The following is a 25,842-nucleotide window of genomic DNA, read 5'->3' as shown; positions in this document are numbered from 1 at the left end:
TTCTAACTGGAAAAGTAATCTATTTTAATTTCTGGAAAAGTACCTTAAAACACTAAAATGCTATTTTGTGTTTTTGTATGTTTTTAACAACAACAAGAAACCCCTCTATTAATGAGTAAGGCTGAGTGGAGGAGGAGGTAAGGATGCTGGAAAGTTTATATTTGGGTCTCGATGGGGTTCAGGGTCCGATCCTATCCAACCTTCCAGGGCCAATGCAGCCTTGAGGTAAGGGGGCAAATGTACCTTGAGAAGGCCTCTGTGACTGCCCCCAAGGGTCATGTGGTGGCTTAGGTGAGTGGGGAGGCAGGTGAGGCAGAGCCTCCTCACTGGAGTCCTCTGAAAAGCGCTGCCGCAGTGTGAGGCGTCCAAGCACCCACAACCCACATGCTGCAGTGGGGAGGCTCTGCCTCACCTACTCCCGACTGCAGGATGCAGCCATGTGGGGGGAGCCTCCAGTGGGGAGGCTCTGCCTCACCTGCCCCCCCACTGCAGGATGCAGCCACGCCCCACTGGCACAGCTGCATCAGTGCTAGAAAGTTGGGCTGGACTGGCCCTCAGCCACTTGCAATGGACTAGAAGGCGGGTGGTTTGCCTGAGCGAGGAGTGAGGGGCGGGGAGGCGCTGCAGCCTGGGGCTCCCTCGGGGGCTGGGCCTCCGGCGCGAAGGGGGGCGAATTCCCCGGAGCCTCCTTAAGGCTCGGCCCGGCCTCCCGCGCCTCCCCGCCCCTGGCTCCGGCCCTCCTTCCCCGCTAATTCGCCTGAGTCTTAGAATAAAGTCGGGGCCGGCGGAGCGCGCCTCGGCGAAGCTCCGCGCAGCAGGACCGGGCGCCTCCCGCCATGGCCTCGGCCGAGCTGGCGCAGAAGCTGCAGCGCCGCTTGCTGCGGGACGGGAGCGCCTCGGAGGGCGAGGGGGACGGCGCGCTCGCGCCCGCGGACTGCGGGGGCTCCGAGGCCGGCCTCGTGGAGCCGGGCGAGGAGCGGGGCGTGCTGAGCGCCGCCGCCGACCCGGAGCTGAGCGCCAAGCTGAGCCGCAGGCAGGACATCAACGCGGGCGCCGCGCAGCCCCGCTTCGCCCAGGTCTTCAACCCCTACACCGAGTTCAAGGAGTTCAGCCGCCGGCAGATCAAGGACATGGAGCGCCTGTTCCGACTGTAAGCGCCGCCCTGCCCTCTCCTTCCCCGGCCTCGCTTCGCCGAGGCGTCCCAGTCACTTCCACCAGATTTGCTTGGTAGCCCAGAGCCCTGGCCTGGCGGGGCTGTGCGTGTCTACTCGGAAGTAAGCCCATTACATTCAGTGGGGCTTACTCCCAGGAAAGTGTGGCTAGGGTTGCAGCCTTAGGCGTGCTCAGAGCCCAATCCTGTGCCTGGTTCTACTCAGAAGTAAGTCCCATTCTAGTCAGTCGGGCTTACTCCCAGGAAAGTGTGGCTAGAGTTGCAGCCTTAAGCGTGCTCAGAGCCCAATCCTGTGCCTGCCTACTCAGAAGTAAGTCCCGTTATAGTCAGTGAGCTTACTCCCAGGAAAGTAAGTGGATAGGATTGCAGTCTCAAGTCGGAGTGGATCTCGCTGCGCTTTCGTTCCATATCGAGTCTGTGCAGGGCAGTTCTCAGCACGGACTCTAACGCGTCTTACAACTGACTCCTACGGGCGGAGTTTCAAAGTCCAACCCTATGCATGTCTACTCAGGAGTAAGTCCTATGATAGTCAATGGGACTCACTCCCAGGTCAATGTGGATAGAATTGTCACCTTGCAGCCCAATCTAAGCGGGTCTACTCAAAAGTAAGTCCCATTATGTTCAGTGGGGCTTGCTCCCAGGAAAGTGTGCATAGGATTGTCGCCTAAGACTAGCCAAGGGGCACGATTCTTCACGGATGTGAGTTCCGAGTAAGTATTGATAGCATCGCACCCTTTATCGGGGAGGGGAGGGGAGGGGAGGGGGGAGGTTTCTCTGCAATAGCTTTGTTTGTGGGGCGGCAACTCTGAGTGAGCAGGCAGTGAGAGCACGTGCTCTGCAGGCATCTGGTGAAGTTACTCGCTGTTGCACACTACTATTGTTTTAGTAGCCAGAGAGGAGAGAGAGAGAGAGAGCCTGAGCATTCTGGCCATGCGTGCACCCTGCGGGTGTCCAGGCAGACTAGCGGCTGCCTGGCCAGTTCCCCTGAACAGAGTTAACAAGTGTAGGATTTAAACGCTTACTTTGTACTGGAGCTCCTATTACCAATGAGTACGCGAATGGGAGAGGCTCACATCTGGGCTACTTCCATCAGACAGATGTACAATATCCTGATGTTTTTGATGGATAAGTTTATGTATTGCAGTTTTTTTTTTTCCTGGAAAGGTCTCCTAACAGCTTCTCCTAAGCTGTTTGAGGACCTGTTGTGTCCCCACAGTTTGCTTTGATCCTGTGGGATCTGTTTAAGAGTGATCACAGGGAAGAAGGTGGTAATATTCAGGTGCCCTCCCTTCTTGACTAATGATTGTGCACCTAATCTTATTAATAGCAAAAAATGAGAAGGAATCTGTACTCCTGATTTTTGCTGCATTGCATTACTGATTTAACAGAGTAAATGCAACTTAGCTTTCAGCTTGCACAAATGGGAGCACAGAGTACATGTCACCTCTTATAATCTTAAGTGTTTCTCTTTCCCTGAAAGTGTGGTCTAGGCCTTGGACAGTTTATGTTTGTTAAAGCCTGATTTTGTGAGCATTAGTAACAAAAGGTTTGACCTTCCCTTTCTCTGCAAAGTCAAACAGCACTTCTATTTAGCCTGCTTCCTTCTAAGTCATGAAAGATGACTATAAGCAGCATTAGAACAATCGACAGAAATGGGTGTTGAAAAGGAATTCTTAGGGAGTTGTTCCATCTTAGTTTTACTAAATTAGTGCTGCAGTCCTGAGCACAACTTCACATTGAACTTAATGAGATTTACTTCCAAGTAAACATGTTTTGAATTGTGTTGTTGTGGGGTTGTCCAGGGTAGAATATTCTAATCTAAAGGATGTAATCTAATCTGTAGTATTGTCTCATAGTCAGTCATTGTCATTTTAAATACTGTAATGCAGTGGTTCTCACACTTTTAGCACTGGGACCCACTTTTTAGAATGAGAATCTGTCAGCACCACCAGAAGTGGTGAATCACCCACCAGAAGTGATGTCATGGCCAGAAGTTACATCATCAAGCAGGAAATTTTTTAAAAATCCTAGGCTGTAATCCTACCCACACTTACCCAAGAGTAAGTCCCATTGATTATCATTGTTAAAAGCATATACAGGAGTAGCCTGTTAAAAGTACAGATCTGTAACATTTCCCCAAATGCAGTCACATACCATGGCAGCATCAAGTCTAATTTATTAAAAATATAATATTGAAATGAATGAGGACCCACCTAAAATTGGCTCGTGACCCACCTAATGGGTCCCAACCCACAGTTTGAGAAACACTGCTGTAATGTGTGCTAATAGTTTCATATGGCACTGCAGTCCAATTCATTAGGTTCAGTTTATGTTCTTATAGCTAGCAACCCAGTCCTATCTCCTGCCACCACCTCTGATGCAGCTGCACCGTGGAGGCATGAATGGCATCCTGTGGTGGTGGTGGGGGGCACAGGAGGCCTCTTTGGGGTAAGCCTTACCCAGGTAAGACTTCTGTTGCCCTATGGGTAGAGGTGTGATTTTTATTTTTGGGTGATAAAAAAAATAACACACAACAAAGCTTTGTGCATTTCTCATTTTTGTTTTAAGAAAAAAAAATCCTGTTTTCTAACACCTCTTTATATTGGTATCTGTAGGCTGGGCTGGGCTGGATGGGTGCATGGGTAATGACTGTGGCTGGATCTGCTGACACTATACCGCCTACATCAGCTATCTAGTACATATTTATAAATTATAATTTATAAAAATGCACTGTTGGAATAAAAACATAACACTGCTTTATGTATTTTTGTCAAAAACCAAAATTTGTGAAAAAATAAAAACAAAATATCACACCTCTGCTTATGGGTCTATGGGACTTGCACTAGCTCTTAGGTTGATGCATGTCTGAGTGGACCCAAGGGACTGTGGCAAAGCCGGGCAGGGAATAGCATATTGGTGGTACTGTCGTTGCTGATAAGCACCCCCTGATACTTGTGGGCATCTTACTCTGGGATGCCCACAAGCAGGAGAGAAAGGCATACTTCTCACCTGCCATTACTCCCCTACAAGTCATATTCAGAAGCATGCTGTTGCCAAACCTGAAGGGTAGTGTGTGCCATCAAGTCAAGCAGGCATGTGCCCTCCATGAATTTGTCCAGTCTCCTTTTAAAGTCGTCCAGGTTAGTAACTGGTTGCTACATTTTGAAAATATAGTCCCTGAACTACTCCTTTTGCATCTTTTCCAGTTCTACAATATTCTTCTTGAGGTTTGGCACCCAGAACTGTGCACAGTGTTCCAAATCTGGTCACACCATGGATGTGTATTTGAACAATATAATGTTAGCAGTCTTGTTCTTGATCCCTTTCATAATGACCCAGCATTAAAACTACCATCTTCATGGCTGATGCACACAGGGTTGATGTTATCATTGAGTAATTCACCACATTTCCAAGATCTCTTTCATGGTTTGTCACTAATAGACCCCATTACTGTGTAAGTAAAGTTGGGGGTTTTGGCTCAGTGCGCATCACTTCTCCTTATTTCAAAAAAGGCTGATGTGAAACAGAGCCAAGCTGGCTAAAAATAATTTGACCAGTTGCTGCTTTAAGATGAACTGGACAGAAAACAACTGTGTAGGCCCTGGGGACACTTCAGCACACAAAAGGCTGTGTGTGTTAAAAAACCTTTTTAGGCTTTATTTTGTTACCATAATGCTCACATCTGCCTGACATTGATCCTACAATGTTTTCTTTTGTAAAAGAAGATACCAAACATTTATATAATGGTGTTGAAATACCAATTTCCTTTCAGTATGAAGTGTGACAGCTGCAAATAACTTCAGTGTTTCATATTGTAGCCAGAGCCCCTAGCCTAGCCCTTTGGTTGTGATTTCCTCCCAGACTACTTTCAGGTACTGCTGCTAGTGAAGTAAGGGGCTAAGTACAGAGCTGATAACACATTTGAGTTGGAAATCTGGAGACACAGAGCACATTCCAAGCTTAGGGCGGGGAGTTTGTGTAACCTGTAAAACTATGAGAAGACAGAAAAAGAATATCCTTCTATGCCATTCCTCTAGAGCAGGGGTCTCTAAACTTTTCAGCTGAGGGGCCACATCAAATATCTGGCACAGTGTCAAGGGCTGGGAAAAAAATTAAATATTAAATTTAAATAAATAAACAAATATTAGAGATGGAATTTAGATGAGTGAATAAATGAATGGGCTCAAATGTCAAGGATTTCTCCAAGCATCAACACAGCCCAAGAGATAAAGCACACACTTAAATGGACTCCCATTCCCCCACCCCACAAGCACAACTCTGGTTGTGTTTGGTCAACTGGGCCAGAGGCTCTCAGGTGATTAGAGGCTTGCCCTGGGCTGCATCTGGGCTGGGGTTTGGAGATCCCTGCTCTAGAACAGTGGTTCTGAAACTTTGAGGGAGCTTTACTCCCTCATTAAGTTCTTGTGGGGGAGGGGGTAGGGCAGTGATGCAATCCCCAGGATCGTGGTGCTTAGGGGGGTGCTTTGCACTTACTTTCAGAAGGCAGGGCTGCAGCAGGCTACAGGAGGTGTGGGGAGCCCTGTGCAGCGCTCCCTGAGGCGTGGACCATTTGCTAAAATCGAGTGCAGAGCACCTCCTGCAAAACAGAAGTGCTTTGTGACTGCACCTCCTGTAGCCTGCTGCAGCCCTGCCTTCTGAAAGCGAGTGCAAAGCACCCCCTCGCCCCTGGGGATCGAAAGTCCCTTGCAGGAGTTTGGGAAGCACTGACATACAGTATAATTCAATTCAGTATTGAAATTTGCTTTCAATGAATTCAGTGCCACAAAATGTGTTAATGGCCACAGGCTTGAATGGCTTTGAAATTGGATTAGACAGACTCCAATTTGTTCTCCGTGGATTTATCATAGAGTATTAGCTATTATGCTAAGTGAAACCTCCAGATTTAGGAATGGTATTCTGAGAACAAGGAGGGCAGTGACCTCTTTCAAGCTTCCCAGAAATCTCTGTCTGGCCACAGTTTGAAAAAGCATGCTGGTTCAGCAGAGTTGGTATTATGAAGCAATTTCTGAGCCAGTGCTTTTGGTACTTCTTCATGTAGTTCCACCCAATCTCTAGCAATTTGTTAAGTGCTAAATAGGAAGTGTTCAAACAATAATGTTGGGATATTCAAGCAAGGCAACCTTGGTAGCACCAAGAACATTGCTTGTTTAAAAAGTGTTTTGGAAGTTTGTCCAATCCACTGGTGTGGCTAAGAGATTGTGGCACAACATGGGAAGCCCCTGGTTCGAATCTTGCTTCTGCCATGGTTGCTTAAGCTACTCCCTTGCAGACTAGGTTCTCCAACTGCAAAATGAGGATAATGCTTCTTTACCTTATAGGATTATTGTAAGACATGATAATATATGAAGCACTTGCATACTTAAAACAATGCTTATCTTTATTCCAGTAATATCTCCTGGAAAACTGCATTAGCTGCAGGGCTGGTTCATCCATGAGGGCTGCTGAAGTGGTTGCTTTAGGTAGCACATTGGTGGGGGCCCCCATCTCTGTCTGCTTGTTTGACTCCACCTCTCCTTCCACTCTCTGGATTGGAAAAGGAAATGGGGGGGAGGGGGGAGTGCTAAGCTAGGACATTGGAGAGTGGGGGGGAGGAGTTTAGGCTGGCACATCATTGGGTAAGTGGGGCAGTATTTGGCATGCTGCTTTAGGAGTGGGGCAGGCCCTGATCAGAGATGTTTTGGAGTCCCAGGGTGGTGTAGAGTTGGTATAGGACCAAGGAGACCTGGGTTCAAGGCTCCACTCAACCATACCTTCAATCTGAAAACTGTTTAAGTAAGGGTGGCTGTGAACAAAGGTAAAGGTTACTGTGTTTGATTAGGCTTGAACAAAGAGTTGCATCAGCAGCAGTTTGCATTGGGAGAGCTTGCCAGTGTGACTCAAAGAAACCAGCTCTACATATACAGACCTCAGTATTGCCCGTGGATTCCAAATCTCAACAAGGTTAGTGTCTAAAAACTTTCTGAATAGGGCCCAAACGTGGTATGAGGGAGGCAGTCACTTTTTTGTTCATCTGCCTTCTCTGTGAACATATGCATGGGAAGGGAAGGGATCTAAATCAGAGAGTATATATAGGTAAAAGAAGCAGAAAACTCCCAATTCATCTTCCCTAAGCTCAGCTATGTAACTGTAAGCACTTTTCTGCTCTGTTTACTTCTGGTATCTGAGCCAAGCTGGGAGGAAACAGTGATAGAGTGCAAGACAGATAAATAGAAGAGTTCCACTCCCCTCACCCATATTTCCTCTTTATGTAAAAATCAGGCCCCACTCTCAATCTTATTCATTCACAGGGTTGGCACATGAGCCAGTTTTATTCATTCACAGGGTTGGCACATGAGCCAACAAAAGTGGCTGGCTAGTTGCACATAGTTAGGATTTAAATTCTAGAATCTAAGTCTGTAAAGATATCTCTGTTACTTCCCTGTGCTTGCCATCCCAGTTGCTTTTGTATTTTTTTTTTGGGGGGGGGAGACTTGGGAGGGAGGACTCTAGCTCCTCTCTTGTGTGCCTTTTGATTTGTTAGACCTGGCTTATATGTAAATAGGACAGACATGTGAACAAGAAATGTGACAGCCACTCCACCCCCAGGTTTGATCAAGTTTGGCTCTTATCAAAAAGTTTAGACACTTGCCTGGTTGGGTTTTGGAACAGCAGACTACTGGTTAAGCAATTGAGGAGGAGGCAGAGACACTAGGGAGTCTCCCAATGCAGATGGCTGCTGATGCAGCTTTTTGTTCAACCCTAATTAAACATAATAAACCTTTGTTCATAGTCACCTTTCCTTAGAATAAAACAGGTTTCAAATTGAAGAAAGTAGTTGGCCAATTAAATGAAATCATCTTGGGGGAGGGAGGCAGGTGGGCTGGGGAAAACTACAGACAATTCCAGGAGGAAAAGAATGGTAATGAGTCTCTTCCAGATCAAATAACACACAGCAAAATAAAGCAATTACTATTCAGCATGGGGATTCTGCAAAAGTACTTTAGTAAGTTTGGCTGAAAAACTTGACAAATGGAATTTTGGCTTTGAAACATCTGGTGTCTTGGGCCAGCAATCAATCTCATTAGCAACAACAAAAAGTGACAGTCAACCTGCTACAACTCCAAATTATAATTAAAAACTTAAGAACAGATTTATAAGGTCATAGACGGTCCTGGGCTCAGCAGACCACTGCTAAGTATAATACTAGCTTCAAATATTAGAAAGAATTGATTTCCGCATAGAGAACACTTTATTCCTAGGAATCTGATTTTTAGAACCATCTTTGGAAATATGAGTAAATTATGTATTCCTGTTCATCTTGGTTAATAGCTATCACTATATGCATTCTTTTTATTTTGACCATTTTTTGAACCTAGTTCTACTCTTGGCTGTTTGCCACATACTAGTTGGTTCCAAAAGCCAATTGTGCACTGTATTTCAATTTACAAACATGCAAATATTACAAAAATATTTCAATTTACAAACATGCTAAGAATTTTGCGGTTGGATAAGCTGAAAACATAATTTAATATGTTGCTTGAGTCTTTAAGCCACAGATTATAGGATCAAGTCCCAACATTGGAACTTTATAGGTCCTAACTCCTATAATGTGTTTTAATTCGTGGCTTAAAGACTCAAGCAACATATTAAATTATGCTTTTAATATTTCAGTTTGTTCATTGCATATCATTGGGTCTTCTCTAATTCTAATATTACTGGTATAATGACTGAAAAGCAAATTCAGAACATAAGTCCAGGTCTCTGTGCACTGAACTATGCTGGTTTGTTAATTAAATGAACTGTTAGAAGAATATTGCTTACCAGTTGTAGTACATGGTCACTTGGAACAGTTGTTACTATCTGGCAGCATTCTGGTGAAGCATTCCTGTGCAGGGGTGTGTTTATGAACAGGGAGCGCTCCTGGAGTCCCATCTGTTGCAGTAGACACATTTGGAGGGCTCTGGTTTGCACTAATAACTGTCAAAAATGTATAATTTCTCTGTCATATAAAGCCACAATATGATGGATTTAACAAATCCTAAGAACTTGTGCTTTTATGTTCTGGATTTTCAATACTGTTTCCTGTACAGGTTTTGATGATGATTATCAATATTTCATTAAAATATATATTTTAAAGTGGCTTACAAAAAAAAGCCCCCAGAAATATAAAACAATAACATACATAATTTAAAATGCACAGCAATAGCAGAATAAATGAAGACCAACATAAAAACAAGACTGAGTGGGACTGAAATCTTTTAGAATCTTTTAGGAGGTCTTCAACCTCCATTTAAAAGCAGAAAAAGTGGGAGCCAGCCTAAACTTGCAAGGATAGAAGTTTCAAAAAATATGTTGCCTCCAAAAAAGAACTATACCTGGTTTTTGAGGTCTAGTATTCTGGAAGAAGTTGCAAATGGTTAGGGGAATGGAGTTCCTACTCACTGCAAAGCTTCTTATCACTTCTTATAGCCCACAGTCCCTTTGTGCCACTGGTTCGCAACCTGTGGTCCACAGGTGCTCTGTGAAACCCTTCCACAAAGTCTCAGGATAAAGAGATATTCTGTGATTACTTCCAGCATGCTCCCCCATGGACAACCGGAGAAGGCAGAACTCTCTGCAACCAGCAACAAAAGCAGCAAGTCACAAATCCTCACTATAAATATGTAATAAATCTAATAAGTCTTCTCTAATTATTATAAGTTGCATTTTTTGTGTGAAGGGGTGGTGGCTGCATGCAGGGCCCATGAAAGGGGGTCCAGGGGCGTAATTTGTACTGGGGCTCGGGGTCATAAAGGAGAGCCAAAGGAGAGTCCCCCAGAAATTGCCTGAGATCTTATATTTTCCAATCTCATCCAGACTTGCTGCCTGCTTGGGATGCTAGATGCACAGCAGCTGCAGCAACAGCAAGCCATATGTGCTGGGCCAAGAAATGCATACATGACATTCCTGAATACTGTGAAATCTGGGAGGAAACTGGTTTGCTGCAGTAGCTCTTTGGCTTGTAGATCTGCTTACCATAAAGGAGTACAGGTCCAGTCTTGTTATACATGGATTTTTTTTACACGGATTTGACTCAACACAAATGGCCCCTGCAAATGAGAAGGAATGTGCTGATCCCTGGAGAAGGGGGAAAAATGCACCCCTTAATCACAGTTTAAAAAACTGCTTTTTACTGTTGCAGAGAGACAGTCATACAAGTGATTACTGGTATAACCTAAGTATCCACAGATTTTTCTGTCTCCAAGCTGATGAGAAGGGCTCTTTAAATTAAAGGAAAACAGTCTGGCTGAGAATCCATCAGTCATTCTCTCTGCAGGCTTCACTCCTCCCTTCCCCCCTGAGCAGGTGAAAGAAGGCTAAATGGCTAAGTGATTACACAGGCCTACAAAATTGAGGGTCAGAAAAGTTTTTCCCCAAACTTTATTGTGGCATGATATTAATTTGGGGTTCCAATTCCAAAAATGGCATCTGTTTTGCCCAATCACGTCCAGTTTTGGAGATATAGTATAGCCTCATTAGTGAATGGTTCAAGCAGCTTTCTCATGACGTAGCCCTGCAAATAATGAGACTCAACCTGTATATCAAGGTCACAGCTGTAGGATTACAGCTGCTGCAGAAGTGCATTTTGGTACACACAGGACACTTTCCATTCTAGTGTGAGCCTAAATATGATATAATTTTCTGCAATTTTCTGTATTTTAAAAATGTTAGAAACTTACGAGGAGTGTGTTGGTTTTCTGTATTACTGTAGCTAGCTGCCAACACTGTGTGGGCAGGTAGACCTCGGCTCCACATTGGGAAGCAAGGTAGACCTGGCCTCCAAAGATTCTTCTTGCTGTTGCCACCCTCCCCCTGCCGTGTTTCACCCCCTCCCCTCCCCCTTTGGGAAGGGGCCCAAAGAAACATTGTACCCCCTGATAAAATTCCTCTTGGGGGCCCTGGTTGCATGTGGTCCACGCCAACTCCAGTTTTTATTTCAGTGGTCCGCGGGCTCCTAAAGGTTGGGTACCACTGCTTTATGCACAATTACCCAGCACTTTGTTTTGTCCATCATTTTTTCTCTTCCCTATCCTCCCTGCCAAAACAGTTCAAACCCCCCCCCCCAATATTTCTATTAAGTAAAGTTAATAAGATTTACTTACAGTGAATAGTATCTGCAATCAAACTTTCATTTTCTATTTGCAGAACTTGGACATTTGTAGTGGACATCCCTAGACTTCTTGTCTACATCCTGAGTAGCCAGATTGGTTGCTTTTGATCCTTGCCAGAGTCTTTCAGCCAGCTGAAGTAATAATCATATTGTCTGTTGTAAACAGAGTACAGTACCAAATGTTCCTTAATCCATGAGAGTTAAGGAATAGAATGAGTGCTAAGATCTCAAATAATGGATACATACGTATGCATCTAACCTTAGGCTGTTATAATAAGCACATAAAATCAAGTGCACAAATGGCTGCATAGGTTATGCATTGCCTTCCATGGGGAAACTATGTTACATTTATGTTTTCTTTTTTCCTGACACAAGTATGAACATGTGCAGCAGTTCTCAATGTCAGAATTTGGAAATCTGAACACCCAGAATTCAAATGAAGTCCAAATGTTTTGAAGTGTGTATGTGGGTGGGTGGGTGAGCATGACTAATCTATAACTCGTAGTATAAATCATGATAAATCTTCAGCACGAATGATGAGATTAGTTTCTAGCCTGTTGCCAAAGCAAATGAGTCTCCCAGCTTAAAAACTATTTCCTCTCTAGCTGACAGTGGAGCTAGAGAATGAAATTGCTGTTCCTACCAGAGTGACACATGCATATTTTGCCCAAGGACTGGTGAAATAATATTTACCTGCTGGGGTATAGTACAGTGAGTAAATATTACATGGTTTTGTAGCAGTTGATAACCTACTGGCAATATTACCCAATTCCTGCTGTTGGGCATATAACCAACAAATACATTATTTGGGGGGGGGGCGGTTATATGGGGATTTTGAAATTGATTATTTCCACAGTTTTAGTGCAGTTTTTGAAACCATGCTTATTTTTGTGGTTTTCTCTGGCTTCAGTTCAACCCCTTATGCCGTGATTTGTCTTTGTTTCTCTGCCTTTCAGACTGCTGTGTTCATGCCCCTTCAGCCAAGTAGCCTGTGCAGTATAATCCTTTATTGCTGTGTTAATTTGGCAAGAAACATGAAAAATCCACAAACAAAAAGGGAAGCACTGCCTCTTGAAATCTCATTCAGTATTCCTGCCCAGCCAGGGGTACTGTGACCCAGAATGCTGCCTAATGCTGTCTGGGATCCACTGCCTCTGTGCTACCAAAAAAACTCCAACCCATCACTGTACTCTTCACATGCTTTTGTCCAACTCTGAAGTGTGGAACTTCTGGGTTTTTTAAGGTGACAGTAGGCACAAAGGAGGTCAAGGAGCACAGTGAAGAGGGGAATGATCAGCTTTCTGCTTGAGCAAGCAGGAAGCCAATCATTCTGGCTTGCCTTGGTGGTGGGTTGGAGGGAGATGGTGGTGGTGGTGGCAGACTCCGGGTGAAGGGCACCTTGAATCTGCTGCCCTCCTGGACCCCTTGCAGTCTGCTGCAATGCACTGGAGTGAAACCATCAGCTGGCCTCATGGATGGGCTGGTCTTGCCCCGAGCTACCCATAATCTTTGGAAGGGATCTGTTAATGCAAGGATGCTTCTCCTATAGAAGACAAAATATATATTTTGATTCGACCAGTCTCTAAAATCCTCTTTGTTCACTACAGGTGTGATTGTTGTATTCCTTCAGTTGAATGGTTGCTTGATTGTGTCTCTGCATGCATGTGTGTCAAAAAAAAATTTGGATAAATCATAAAGAATGGAATGAGACTTACTACTACTACTGCCTCCTAGCCTTTTCTGCTTTGATGAAACAGCCCTTTTTAATTATATAGGGAATGTGGCAGATTTACAAACTTGGAAGCCTAAATTCATTCAGCACCAGTGCATGCCAGGAAGGGACATTCCAATTAGTCATCCTGATTGGAGGGAAGAAGTTGTAGTTGAGCCTTCAAGTGCTTCCAGATGTTTTGCAAGTGTATCATTAAAAATAATTTACAAATGTTGATACTGAAATAGATTCAGCTAGAATGAGGAGTGGTTTTCCCACTGCAGAATCTCTCCTTTATTTGCCAGCATCTAATTACAGAAAGCAATTCTTCAGGTGTGTTTTGTTCTTTCTAGCTGTGCTAATTAACCATTCATAAGCAGGAGTAGATCAGTCCCATCATTACTGGTTCTTGTTCATTCCCAAATGGATGCATTTGCATTGTGCATAAAAATGAGACACACCCATTGCTACAAACACTGGCATTTTCACAGCCTCTTGGCCCCATTCTATAAAATCTTTTTCTGTCCTTATTTCTTGTGTATGTTTAAAACTACTATTTCCTTCATCTCATGAAGGGCTCTAGTCCATAATAGATTCTGCTAAAATAAATGTGTTTGTCCTTGAAATGTTGCAGGATTCCCTTATTGTTTTTGCTACAACAGACTAGCACTGCGGTCCCTCTGTAATCTGTAGGCATATCTTGATGTAATGTTGCTATTTCAGGATGGCAAACTTTCAGTGGGCAGAGGTCAAGAAGGTTCTCCCTTCTACTGCAGCTGCTTCCCAGAGTAGACTGCTCGGTTTAGACAGGGAAAGAAAGTGAGGGGTTCTATGCCCCCCTTGTTTTTTTGCAGGCTTATTTTCCTTCCCCCTGTTCTCTTCCTTCCCTGTTTGCTCTTCCCCTCCCCTTTGGTGGTAACCTTTTTCAAAAGTTTTTGTTTTTGAGAACAACATTCCTCCATAAGGTACATGTTTGTCATGTGCGTCCTTTTCTGCCTGCCTGCTTTTTTCCTTGAATTCTTCGCTGCTGCTCCTCTTCCTCCAAATCAAATGGCCAGAAAAGGTATGGGGTTGGACAGGAACTGGAAATTCTGTTCCAATTCTTGTACTTTCTTTCTCTCTGCAGTTTTTAAATGAGGACAGAAGAAACATTCAAGAAATAAATTATATATTTTATATAAAGGAAGAGAGGCGCCTGGTCCTTGGCATTTGCCAGATGCAAGGGAGGGCACCTGCCAGACACAAGGGGGAACACCAGGATGCCGATCTCTTGTTGTCTTGTGTTCTCCTGAGGCATCTGGTGGGTCACTGTGTGCTATAGGAAGCTGGACTAGATGGGCCTTTGGCCTGATCCAGCGGGGCTCTACTTATGCTCTTATTTGTAGGAATGGCAAGGTGCTGAAGTTTTCAGTGAACTACTCTGTTCTGCATGTGATTCTGACACTTGCAAAATACTCTTCTAAGGGCCCAATCCCAACCAACTTTCCTCGGCCAATGCAGCCATGCCATCAGGGTGCACACTGCATCCTGAGGTGTGGGGATAGTCATGGTGGCCTCCTCAAGGTAAAGGAATATTTAGTCCCTTACTTTGAGGCTGCATTGTGGCTGCATCAGCACTGGAGGGATCGGATAGGATTGGGCCCTTAATTCTTTAGCTTTCAGTTAAGACAAAATCAGTGCTGATGGATGTAGAAGAGGCTTGCAAGAATATCTTGAATCTAAATGACAATTAAGAATGTTATTGCTGGTTTTGGTTCTGTCTGTCCATCAATTGCTGCCAATTAATGACTTGTGCAATTCTTATTTCTAATGAAATATTATTCTCCTCTATGGAGAACTCGTGCAAGGGAAGCGCCCTACAGGTAGACCACAGCTGCGATACAAGGACATCTGCAAGAGGGATCTGAAGGCCTTAGGAGTGGACCTCAACAAGTGGGAAACCCTGGCCTCTGAGCGGCCCGCTTGGAGGCAGGCTGTGCAGCATGGCCTTTCCCAGTTTGAAGAGACACTTGGCCAACAGTCTGAGGCAAAGAGGCAAAGAAGGAAGGCCCATAGCCAGGGAGACAGACCAGGGACAGACTGCACTTGCTCCCGTTGTGGAAGGGATTGTCACTCCTGAATTGGTCTTTTCAGCCACACTAGACGATGTTCCAAAACCACCTTTCAGAGTCTCTCAAGACTGAAGGTTGCCAACAATTATTTCTAGTGAGTTAGGCATCTTAAGATATAAAGTCCCCACTTGGTGACAATGTCTCTGTTCTTCTGAACTTCAAGGAAAATGCAAAATCCTGAGTTACTCTTTTGTTTTTTAAAAAAGCTTGGCTTTTATGGTGCTGGTTTTGTGTATTGGGGGGGGCGTTCCATCTCGTCCTTTGCCTTAGGCACAGAATCTGACTAATGCCTAGGAACTGTATGCCGAAAAATTCTTAGGGAGGATGGGTAGAATGCATGAGGCTGGGATGCCTTAGATAAGGGCTTTGTTCTTGGCAAGTATTATTTGTACATTCTTTTGACATGCTTATGCCATCTTTCAGCTCAGATGGCATGTATCTGTCTCATCTCTTTATTTATCCTTGCAACTCCCTTGGTAAGAGTTAGACTGATTTGCTGTAGATCACCCAGTGAACATTATGTCGGAGTAGGGCTTTGAACCCAGAGCTTTCTCATCTAAGTTCAACTGCATGTTCGCTATGCCATACAGAACTCTCTTTGATCTACTTGAGCCACACCTTGCAACACAAAGTTGCTTAAAATTGCATCTGTGTTAGGAGTAATTCTATGTGGCATCCTTATGAGTGCAGTGGCTTGAGCCATGTAGCAGTCTGTTGGATGCAGGTAGTCTACTACATAGGAACTGGCTATAATTTTAAGTGTTCTTGGCAGCTGTTTTATGTGGAGTGGGTTATTCTGTCAGGCTGCAGTGGTCTTAAATCTGTCTGCCTCAAAATGGAAAGGTATCTAAAACCATCCTGTCTTATGCCTGCTGAATACCTTCAGATAAACTTTCCAGATCATTGTAGTTCAACTTAGAACCATCCTGTAGTTTGGGCAAATGCCCAGTAGTGGCAAAATGCTCAGCTGACACTCGTAAATGTCAGTAGCCCCACAGGTCACCTGATCAATACTTGTCTGCAGTCAAACATTCCATGAAACCAAGAATACCCTTTTGTAAATGGCAGCCTAGCTTTTCAGTGTGTCATAGCATTCAGTTATCATCTGATCACAAATTCAGAGAACATAAGAACAGCCCTACTGGATCAGGCGATAGGCCCATCTAGTCCAGCTTCCCATATCTTACAGCGGCCCACCAAATGCCCCAGGGAGCACACCAGATTACAAGAGACTTGCATCCTGGTGCCCTCCCTTGTATCTGGCATTCTGACATATCCCATTTCTAAAAGGTTGAACATACACCTCATGGCTTGTAACCCATAATGGATTTTTCCTCCAGAAACTTGTCCAATCCCCTTTTAAAGGCACCCAGGCCAGATGCCATCACCACATCCTGTGGCAAGGAGTTCCACAGACCAACCACATTCTGAGTAAAGAAATATTTTCTTTTGTCTGTCCTAACTCTCCCAACACTCAATTTTAGTGGATGTCCCCTGGTTCTGGTGTTGTGCGAGAGTGTAAAGAGCATCTCTCTATCCACTTTATCCTTCCCATGCATAATTTTGTATGTTTCAATCATGTCCCTCCTCAGGCGCATCTTTTCTAGGCTGAAGAGGCTCAAATGCCGTAGCCTTTCCTCATAAGGAAGGTGCCCCAGACAAGTAATCACCTTAGTTGCTCTCTTTTGCACCTTTTCCATTTCCACTATGTCCTTTTTGAGATGTGGTGACCAGAACTGGACACAATACTCCAGGTGTGGCCTTACCATCGATTTGTACAATGATATTATAATATTAGCCGTTTTGTTCTCAATACCTTTTCTTATGATCCCAAGCATAGAATTGACCTTCTTCACTGCCGCCTGCACATTGGGTCGACACTTTCATCGACCTGTCCACCACCACCCCAAGATCTCTCTCCTGATCTGTCACAGACAGCTCAGAACCCATCAGCCTATATGTGAAGTTTTGATTTTTTTGCCCCAATGTGCATGACTTTACACTTAATTACATTGAAACCCATCTGCCATTTTGCTGCCCATTCTGCCAGTTTGGAGAGATCCTTCTGGAACTCCTCACAATCACTTCTGTTTTTCACCACTCGGAAACGTTTGGTGTCATCTGTAAACTTAGCCACCTCACTGCTCAACCCCTGTCTCCATGTCATTTATGAAGAGGTTGAAAAGCACTAGTCGCAGGACAGATCCTTGGGGCACACCGCTTTTCACCTCACTCCATTGTGAAAATTGCCCATTGACACCCACTCTCTGTTTCCTGGTCTTCAACCAGTTCTCAGTCTAGGAGAGGACCTGTCCACTAATTCCCTGGCTGTGGAGTTTTTTCAGTAGCCTTTGGTGAGAAAGTCCAGATATATAATGTCCACGGGTTCTCCCACATACACATGCCTGTTTACAGGCATACCTGTTTACAGGCATACCTGTTGACAGAGGTGATGCCTTCTTTTTCTGTAGTCTTGTAGGAGTCTGGGTTGACATGGTCGTATAGATTTGTGCAGGTATTAACCCTCTCACTTAATTGACAAGGTCTCCCCATTGAAATGGAACTCTCCCATAGCCACATTTTAAAACGTGACTTTTGTGGTTGTTGGGTGTCTTGTCCAAGATGAAATTAAATAAAATATGCAGCTTTTTGGGCTTTCTCTAAAGTTCTGGGATAAAACCAAGAACTGTTAAGTCTTGTGTTTATTTTATTCCCATGTTGCACATTTGCAATGGTTGATTAAATTGATGAGAATTTAATTTCATTGTTAATGACAGTTTAACTTAAGCTTTATCATTAGCATTACATTTTTTTATTACAGTTCCACTAAATTAATACTTTGCTGTTTGACCAGTCAAATACTACTTTGCTGCTCAGATTACCAGTCCAAAAGTCTAGCTTGCTGTTGACAGGAAAGGCCTCAGGTTTAATTAAATTGTATTTATTTACCCTCTTCAAAAATAAGGTTAAAAATAGAGTTATAATTTAGTCCTTCACACATGTTTATTCTCTTAAAACTCTTGCCTTTGCCACTTGCCTGCATGATGTCGTTTTAGAGTGATCTCAGACATCCAGAATGAGACCATAGTCTAAGCATCTTGGAGCTGTTTAATTTAAAGAGCAAACAGCTTTTTTTCTTTGAACAAGTCTCATTCAGTGAACTACCCTTTATCAACAGCAGTTTCCTTTTGAGTGTCCTTTTCTCCCTTCCTCAGGGACAGAACACCTGATGAAACCAGTCTGTCAGCTCCCAACTAGTTTCCTTTCACCTACTCCTAGAAAACATGTACTGGTCATCAAAGTCACTTGACTTTAACAATGTTTTCTGTCTGGAATGTTGATAGTTTATCAAACTATATTCTTTCTCAAAATGTTAAAAAGTTTTAGGTGCAGTGCAATCCTATCTTGCTCTGGAACAGGGAGGCCAGGAGGCCTGCGCTGTATCCAGTGCAACGTAGGGCCCCGAGTGGCTCAGCCAGAGGAAAAGAGAAACTCTTCCCCTTACCCCTGGGTAAGCCACTGAAGCCCCAACAGGTTTCCTCAGACTTGCATCACCTCCAGAGGTGGCATAAGTTGGAGGGGAGCGGAACGGCTTGAAGCCGCTGGGATCTGGCATAAGAGCCCTCCTGCCCCAGGATCACCCTCTGCCTGCCCTCCCCCTGCTGGAACACCTCCCTCCCGCCTCCTCCCCACTCCCACCCCGAGCTTTGTGTTGGCTGAGCTCAGCTGATGCAAGGCTCCCCCTCTGAGTTGGTGCAGAGGCTGGATTCTGCCTCCACAAGCCAGTGCGCATCCGTGCACCAGCCTAGCTGACTCATGAGGAGGCGCAAACGTGCTTTACGGCCCGGGTTGACAAACCCCGGGTCAGGAGAAGGCTTCACACCTGCTGTGAGTGTTGAAGAGATAACATTCATTTTAATGCATCATAAACCTCATATTTAACCAAGCATCACACATGTAGACTTTATATACCCACCAGTTAATATTTGTTTATTAAATACTTGATGTTGCTTTATAAATATGATTTTCAGAGTCTTAAAGAAATATTGGAAACAGAGTTGGATCGGAGGAAAATCGTTTTCTCTAATACAGGTTCTGTTTTGTACAAAAGGTGACTAACAATCCTGTCCTAGTCAGCACTTGTGCAATGAGGCCACCTGGTCCATGCTGTATCCAGTGCTGAAACTGAGCAGTCTGGGTGTCTCCTTGGGATAAGGGAACATTAGTTTCTTTACCCTGTCTTGAGCCCCAACCTGCCCAGAAGGCTACATGGATCTACGTCAGCAAAATTGCTGGCCCTAGTTCAAGAAGCCCTGTGTAGGTCTTGCAGACCTGGGGTGGAGGTTAGGGTACAGCAGAGGCCTCCCTACCTTGAAGCACCCCTCCGCGCCTCCATTCTGCCCTCTTCCCTATCTCTGTGCTGCTGGTGCTGAACTGACCAGCGTCGGCAGCCACTGATGTGGATTCAGCACTGGAGGAACGGTGCAGGTCTTCCTGCTGGTGCTGCCTACTCCTGAGTCATCACGGATATGCTTTTACAGCAGATTTGCAACAGCTACTGCTGGCATAGGAGCCACTGCACCTGCTCTAGCACAGGATTAGGCTGTGTGTTCCTAGATGCGTTTACTTGGAAGTATAGTAAGTCCCAGCATTTTTGGTGGCTTGCTCCCAGGTAAGTGTGCATAGCATTGCAACCTTAGTTGACTCTTTCCCAAGGCAAGCTACCACAAGGATCTTGGAAGTATTGTCACTAAAGTTAGGGGTTTGTTTCAACTAATTTCATTTAAAATGGGTAGAATTAATCTTGTGCTTTGTGAGGAAAGCTAACAAAAGAGCTCACCTGTGCATCATGACGGATGCACTCGGCTGTGCTGATTCCTGCAGACTTCAGAAACTCAAGGAGGCAGTACTCTCTATGTATAGCTTGCTGCTCTATTCTGCTTCCTCTCAGATGTATGGTGTGAACACAGCTCTCGAATGGCTGAGTGTATGAGACCTTAATTTCTCAGTAGTTGAGCTATGTGATACAACCTTCCTTCTCTTATACTGAGCTCTTTCTGGTCTGGAAAAACAAGTTTGTCCTTCTCTTTCTCTCCACGCCTACTGAGGAGTATTTTATTTATTTTAATGTCACTGTTGGTTGCTGCCTCTTGGGACTTGGCAGAGAAGAAATCTTATCTCCTTCAGATTCCCTTTTGTCTCGCGGAACTGTTTCATCTGCTGCCTAAGTCCTGTTGAATTGAGAACAGATTTGAGTATTCTGTAGTGGCTTTGCTTTTCCGAGTGGTCATGGTTTTAGGAAGCTGGGCTTTGAAGGCTGGCTCTGGCACAGTGCACTGAACACCTATTGTGTTGCTGGGATAGTGCATTGCTTTGCCATCTCAGCCCACTGCTGGCAAGACCCAGTTTCTCACAATCCTGGCTTTGTGTTAGAATGACGAATACGTGAGACTTGCTCCAATGGCTGTGGATTCTGAGTACAGTTACTTAACCCCCTGTGGGGCTACTGCTCTGCTTACAAAGCTGCCTGACTGTTTGTGCAGTGGCAGCCCTAAAAAACTCTTTCACAGTTGCAGCTCTCAAGGCATTACCTTGTTAGCTTGTATTGATGAGTGTGGATTTGACTTGGGCAGTAGCTAAGTAGGTGTCAAAAAAATTGGGTTTCCTAGGACAATAATAGTAACAGTACCAATTGGTCTGCTGCAGAGAACATGGGTACTACTTTGTTTTAATTCTCTCATCGGCACAGGTGAACCATTCATACCAGTAATATATTTACGTTTTTGTTTCTTGGTCTCCTTCAGGCATTGGTTGTTGCCTGTGGGCTTCTGTCACTGACCTAATTTTACAGACCTTGAAGAACAGATGCTCTTGTCCACTAGAAGATGAGCTTCTTACCTGCTAAGTGTCATTCACAGGTATATGGTCCACTTCTTCGTAACTAGAGCACAGAAGGCAGAATTTGTCATCTTTATCAGGGTTGGAGAATTTTAGCCTTGTGTGGCTCTGGGTCTTTAAGAGCAAAAGGAGAACTCAGTTACTTGCATTTCATTTTCCAGTTTGGCTACACAAATATATGTTGTCAATGAATTTTGCAGTATTCATATATCACTTGTCCACACTGCTATTCTCAAATTGCCTTACAGGTGGGATCTCAGTATATGTAGGAGATCCATTCTTGGACCTCCCTTCGTGGATATCAAAAATCGCAGATAATCAAATCTGCAGTTTTCGCCCCTTTAAGCACTCCGGAGGGCTTTCTGAAGCCTTTCCGGATTTCCCCGGGCCACAGAATGTCTTATAAGGGCAAAAAAAGACACTTTCGGTTTCCCTTCTGAAATCAGAAGTTGTCTTTTCAGCCCTAAAGACCATTCTGAAGCCCGCAGTGGCCATGCGTGTCTGGTTGCCTCAAGAGAGCTCAGGTTGGGCCAAGTGTGGCCCAATTTGTGTCCAGAGGAACTGCGTTGAGCCAGTTCCACAGATACAGAGGCCCCACTTGTAAATATGAATAAGTAAAACATCAAACATAAAAGACTTAGTCACAAAAGAACAGATAAGAAGCAGTGATCAGCAGTTTCAACGCCTAACTCCGAAGGCTCAACATAGTTTTAAAAATGTGGTAGAGAACAGAGGGCATTCAATAGAATGATGTTGGGCTGCTGCAGAAAAAGCCTTCCTCCTAGTTGGTGGCTTTTCAGGTCATCATTATCTTTATTTTTTGTGTGTGTTTGTGGTTTTTTGTTTTTTGCAGATACCACCTTTTGCGGACATAGGATTTTTGCAAGTACCAGAGGCTGCAGCTGTGCACTGGCATCTTACCTATAGCTGGGGCTTTGCTTTGTACCCTTCTTCCCCAAACTGTGCCGCATTTGCTCTTGCACAGCTGTATCTTGTCCACAGGTGCATCCTACCACCGTCTCCACTTCCAGCAGAGTCAGGGCAGTGCCATATGGTCATCCTGATACATGCATACATGTTGGCAACCTTCAGTCTCGAAAGACTATGGTATCACGCTCTGAATGGTGGTTCTGGCACAGCATCTAGTGTGGCTGAAAAGACCAATTCGGGAGTGACAGTCCCTTCCACACTGGGAGCAAGTGCAGTCTGTCCCTGGTCTGTCTCCCTGGCTATGGGCCTTCCTTCTTTGCCTCTTTGCTTCAGTCTGTTGGCCAAGTGTCTCTTCAAACTGGGAAAGGCCATGCTGCACAGCCTGCCTCCAAGCGTGCCTCTCAGAGGCCAGGGTTTCCCACCTGTTGAGGTCCACTCCTAAGGCCTTCAGATCCCTCTTGCAGATGTCCTTGTATCGCAGCTGTGGTCTACCTGTAGGGCGCTTTCCTTGCACGAGTTCTCCATAGAGGAGATCCTTTGGGATCCGGCCATCATCCATTCTCACAACAGCGCCAAGTATCACCTGCCATATTGTAGTATGGTTGAAAAAGCACTCATCTAGAATCCTAAAGTGCTATAGAAGTAACTAATCTGGCAAAGGCTGGGAAAAAATACCATCTGCCAATAATCACAATGTGAAAGTGCCTACTCAGGGAAATATGGACCTAATCCTATAGTTGCCGGTACTGGCAGTATGCACAAACTAGCATCTCTGGGTGTCACAAACATGCTATGGTGGCGGCACCCGGTGAGGAGGAAGAACTGGCAGTGGTCCAGAGTCAGTTGGTGCTGGGCCTCAGCACTGGGCAGACATTGCAGAGGAACCGCTGACAGTAAGTATCACTGCTGGGTAGCAGTGAGACTTCCTGAGGTGGGGGAAGGGCAGGGGCAGAGGAGGATTGGGCCCGGGAAGAGGGGCGGAGAAGGTGGCAGAGTCTTCTTCTGTACCCTTTCTCCCCACCCTGGCTGGCAGCTCGACATGGGCTCTCTCAAGGCTGCACCCACTCAGCACCTGCTGTTGCAGATCCAAGGAGACCCGTTGGAGCTGTGATGCCATTACCTGGGGTAAGGGAGCAAACATTCCCTTCCCCTGAGGAAACTTTCAGCGGCTGCCCTGGCCCCATAGGGTACAGCAGCGACCATTTTGGTGCTGCTGTAGCCTATAGCGCTGGGGCAGATAGGATTGTCTGCTCGTTGACTCTTGTATTGCCACTTAGTGTTATTGAATGTTTTCATATCCTGCCTGAGAACAGGCAGTCATTTGAGGCATATGAAAATATGACCCAGACATATTTTTAAAGGCAATTCTTCCCCCCCACCAGTGTGACTTAACAGCAGAGTTTTTACATCAGTGATGCTAATAGCACTAGTGGTACTTCCAGTATGCCATGTAGTACTTGGCCTTTCTGTCACAGGAACCATATGAGACTGTGTACCTGGCCTAATCTCACTGGAAGTGAGAGAACATAATGCAGCAAGGTGTGGCTGTGTGTTGCTCTGGCTCTTCAAAAGAGGTGCAGGTCAGACACGAAAACTGCAGAACTGAAGAGAGATCAGGAATTGCTGCTTCTTCCTAACTGTAGGGACAACCAGTGTGGGTGTAGAGCATGCTGCTGCTGCATGTAGCAACCGTATATAGTAGCAGTGATATTTTGGAAAGTGGTACCTGCAAAAAGAGAACTTGGCAAGCCCTCCTGCAATATAAATGTGCTTTCTTCTATAGCAGGCATGCTCCCTGGTTTTATTCTGTGTTTTAGAATTTGGTATCCATTTTTCATTCATTGTCCATGATTATCTGCCATGATGTCCATCTGCACATCCTTCGTCCTCCCAAACTGCTCTCACTTCCCTTTGATTCTGCATTCCTCCTACATCAATCATTTTTATCTACAAAACTTGTTTCTGTCCTTGTGGGTTTTTAAAAAATTTTATTTTAAGCAACAGGAAGTTGGGGAGGGTGGCAAAGGAAAGCTGAAGGCTCTTGGGAAACAGAGAAGCTTCAGCATAACTCAACTTCTCCTTTTCTTTCAGTGACAAGGAACTACATCCATATGAAATGCTCCTTTGTTGCTGTCATCATTGGGCAAAATTACATTATCCTGTTGTAGATTGAATCTGTTTCCTGCTGCCTCTGTTTGTCAGGCTTTACTGTATATGTATTCACATGCAATGTCAGATGTGTGGTTCTTTGTTGCAGTTGTTGAGCCAGACGTTTATGGTTACTTAGGGCACAATCCTAACCAGGTCTAATCAGAAGTAAGTCCTATTTTGTTCAATGGGGCTTACTCTCAGGAAAGTGTGGTTAGGATTGCAGTCTAACAGCCCAATCCTATCCACACTTTCCTGGAAGTAAGCCCCATTGACTCTGATGGGACTTACTTCTTAGTAGACTTGCATAGAGGATTGGGCTGTAAGACTCTTTGGAATACTGCAATCAAGAAACCTGCTTCTTTTTTTAATAGAAGCAATAAAGACCACTCACCCCTTTATTAAATGAATGTTTACTTCTTAGTTGCCTTTTTAGAAATTCTAGAAACCTCAGCTGTAGATAAACCGGACTGGTTTTTGTTACCTTCACCCAAATCATTGTTCTGTAGCCTAAGCCTGCACATGTACTACACAGCTGGTGAAGGCTTTTAACAAGCTGCAGCAAAATTCTATGTAAGGGTAGACTTAACTGCTTTGGAAGTAGCAAACATACAAAGGAGCATGTTGTAGGGCAGGCTCACCAGTCAACTGACCTGTCAGATGTTGTCAATTGCCTGTCTATTATTTGACTGGTCAAGTGTTCCACAATTCTCAGAATGCTATGGTGTGGGTAGCAGTTTACTTCCTTTTTCTTTTTTTATTCATGATGATATCACTCATCAATAAGTGGCAAATAGCATGTTTCTTCTACTGGCCACCTGCTATAACTTCAGGAATCTCCAAACAGAGTAGCAAGCAGTTGTCCATGATAAAGGTGGTATCGCCATAAGTCCATCTTGTTCCCTGTAGGAACACAGTAGTATCCTTTCCATGTGATCTGACTGTCTGCTCTGTGAGGGATTGGATCTGGGCCTAGGAAAACCTTAGTAGTTGAAATAACTGAAAATAGTGGTTGAAGTAAAATACACAAGACAGGACTGTGAATGAGATATTAAACTGTGGACAACAGGGAAGGCCAATATCTTTTTTGCTGTTCTAAAAGTTAGACTAGCTATTTTTGTTTTTTGGCCATTGTTTCTCAGCCTGTCAGCTAAGATCAAGTATGATATTAATATCTGATATGCTGTCATTACGGGGTACAAGCCATGATGTGTATGCGCAACCTCCTGATTTTAGAAATGGGTTATGTCAGAATGCCAGATGGAAGGGAGGGCACCAGGATGAGGTCTCTTGTTATCTGGTGTGCTCCCTGGGGCATATGGTGGGCCTCTGTGAGATACAGGAAGCTGGACTAGATGGGCCTATGGCCTGATCCAGTGGGGCTGTTCTTATGTTCTTATGAGTAGTGTATTGAATTGATTTTGGAACAGGGAGAAGGTCTGAGTGCTTGCTCCATCTGCTTATAGCATCCTACTGATATCGCAGTGCTTCCAGACATGGTGTTCTTCCCTGTCTAAGATTCCTTTTCCAGGATGCTGATGAAAATACTGACAGTGATTTAGATCAGTGTTTCTCAACCAATTGTATGCGTACCACAAGTGGTACTTGAGGTGATCCCTGGTGGTACTCACTGGACCCCTGCTGTCTGACAGCAAAACCAGAAATGCGACACAACAAACAGTGGAAGGAGGTTCGGCTCAGTGGGCACAGCTCCAAAGTATGC

At 44.7% G+C, this 25,842-nt stretch overlaps 1 protein-coding gene across 1 annotated transcript in view; it reads left to right on the top strand.

The window, feature by feature from the left end:
• The first annotated feature begins 654 nt into the window (after positions 1–654).
• Positions 655–25,842, top strand: part of EFHD1 (EF-hand domain family member D1) — a 35,293-nt gene continuing 10,105 nt past the window's right edge. The window contains exon 1 of the mRNA XM_066621878.1: positions 655–1,150. Coding sequence (XP_066477975.1) covers positions 837–1,150 — 314 coding nt within the window. The 5' untranslated portion in view covers positions 655–836. The remainder of the gene's footprint in view (positions 1,151–25,842) is intronic.

The sequence above is a fragment of the Tiliqua scincoides genome, chromosome 3, assembly GCF_035046505.1.
Source record: "Tiliqua scincoides isolate rTilSci1 chromosome 3, rTilSci1.hap2, whole genome shotgun sequence".
In the NCBI taxonomy this organism is placed as follows: Eukaryota; Metazoa; Chordata; class Lepidosauria; order Squamata; family Scincidae; genus Tiliqua; species Tiliqua scincoides.
The sequence above is the reverse complement of the archived record's forward strand: the minus strand, read 5'-3'. Positions and strand labels throughout refer to the sequence as shown.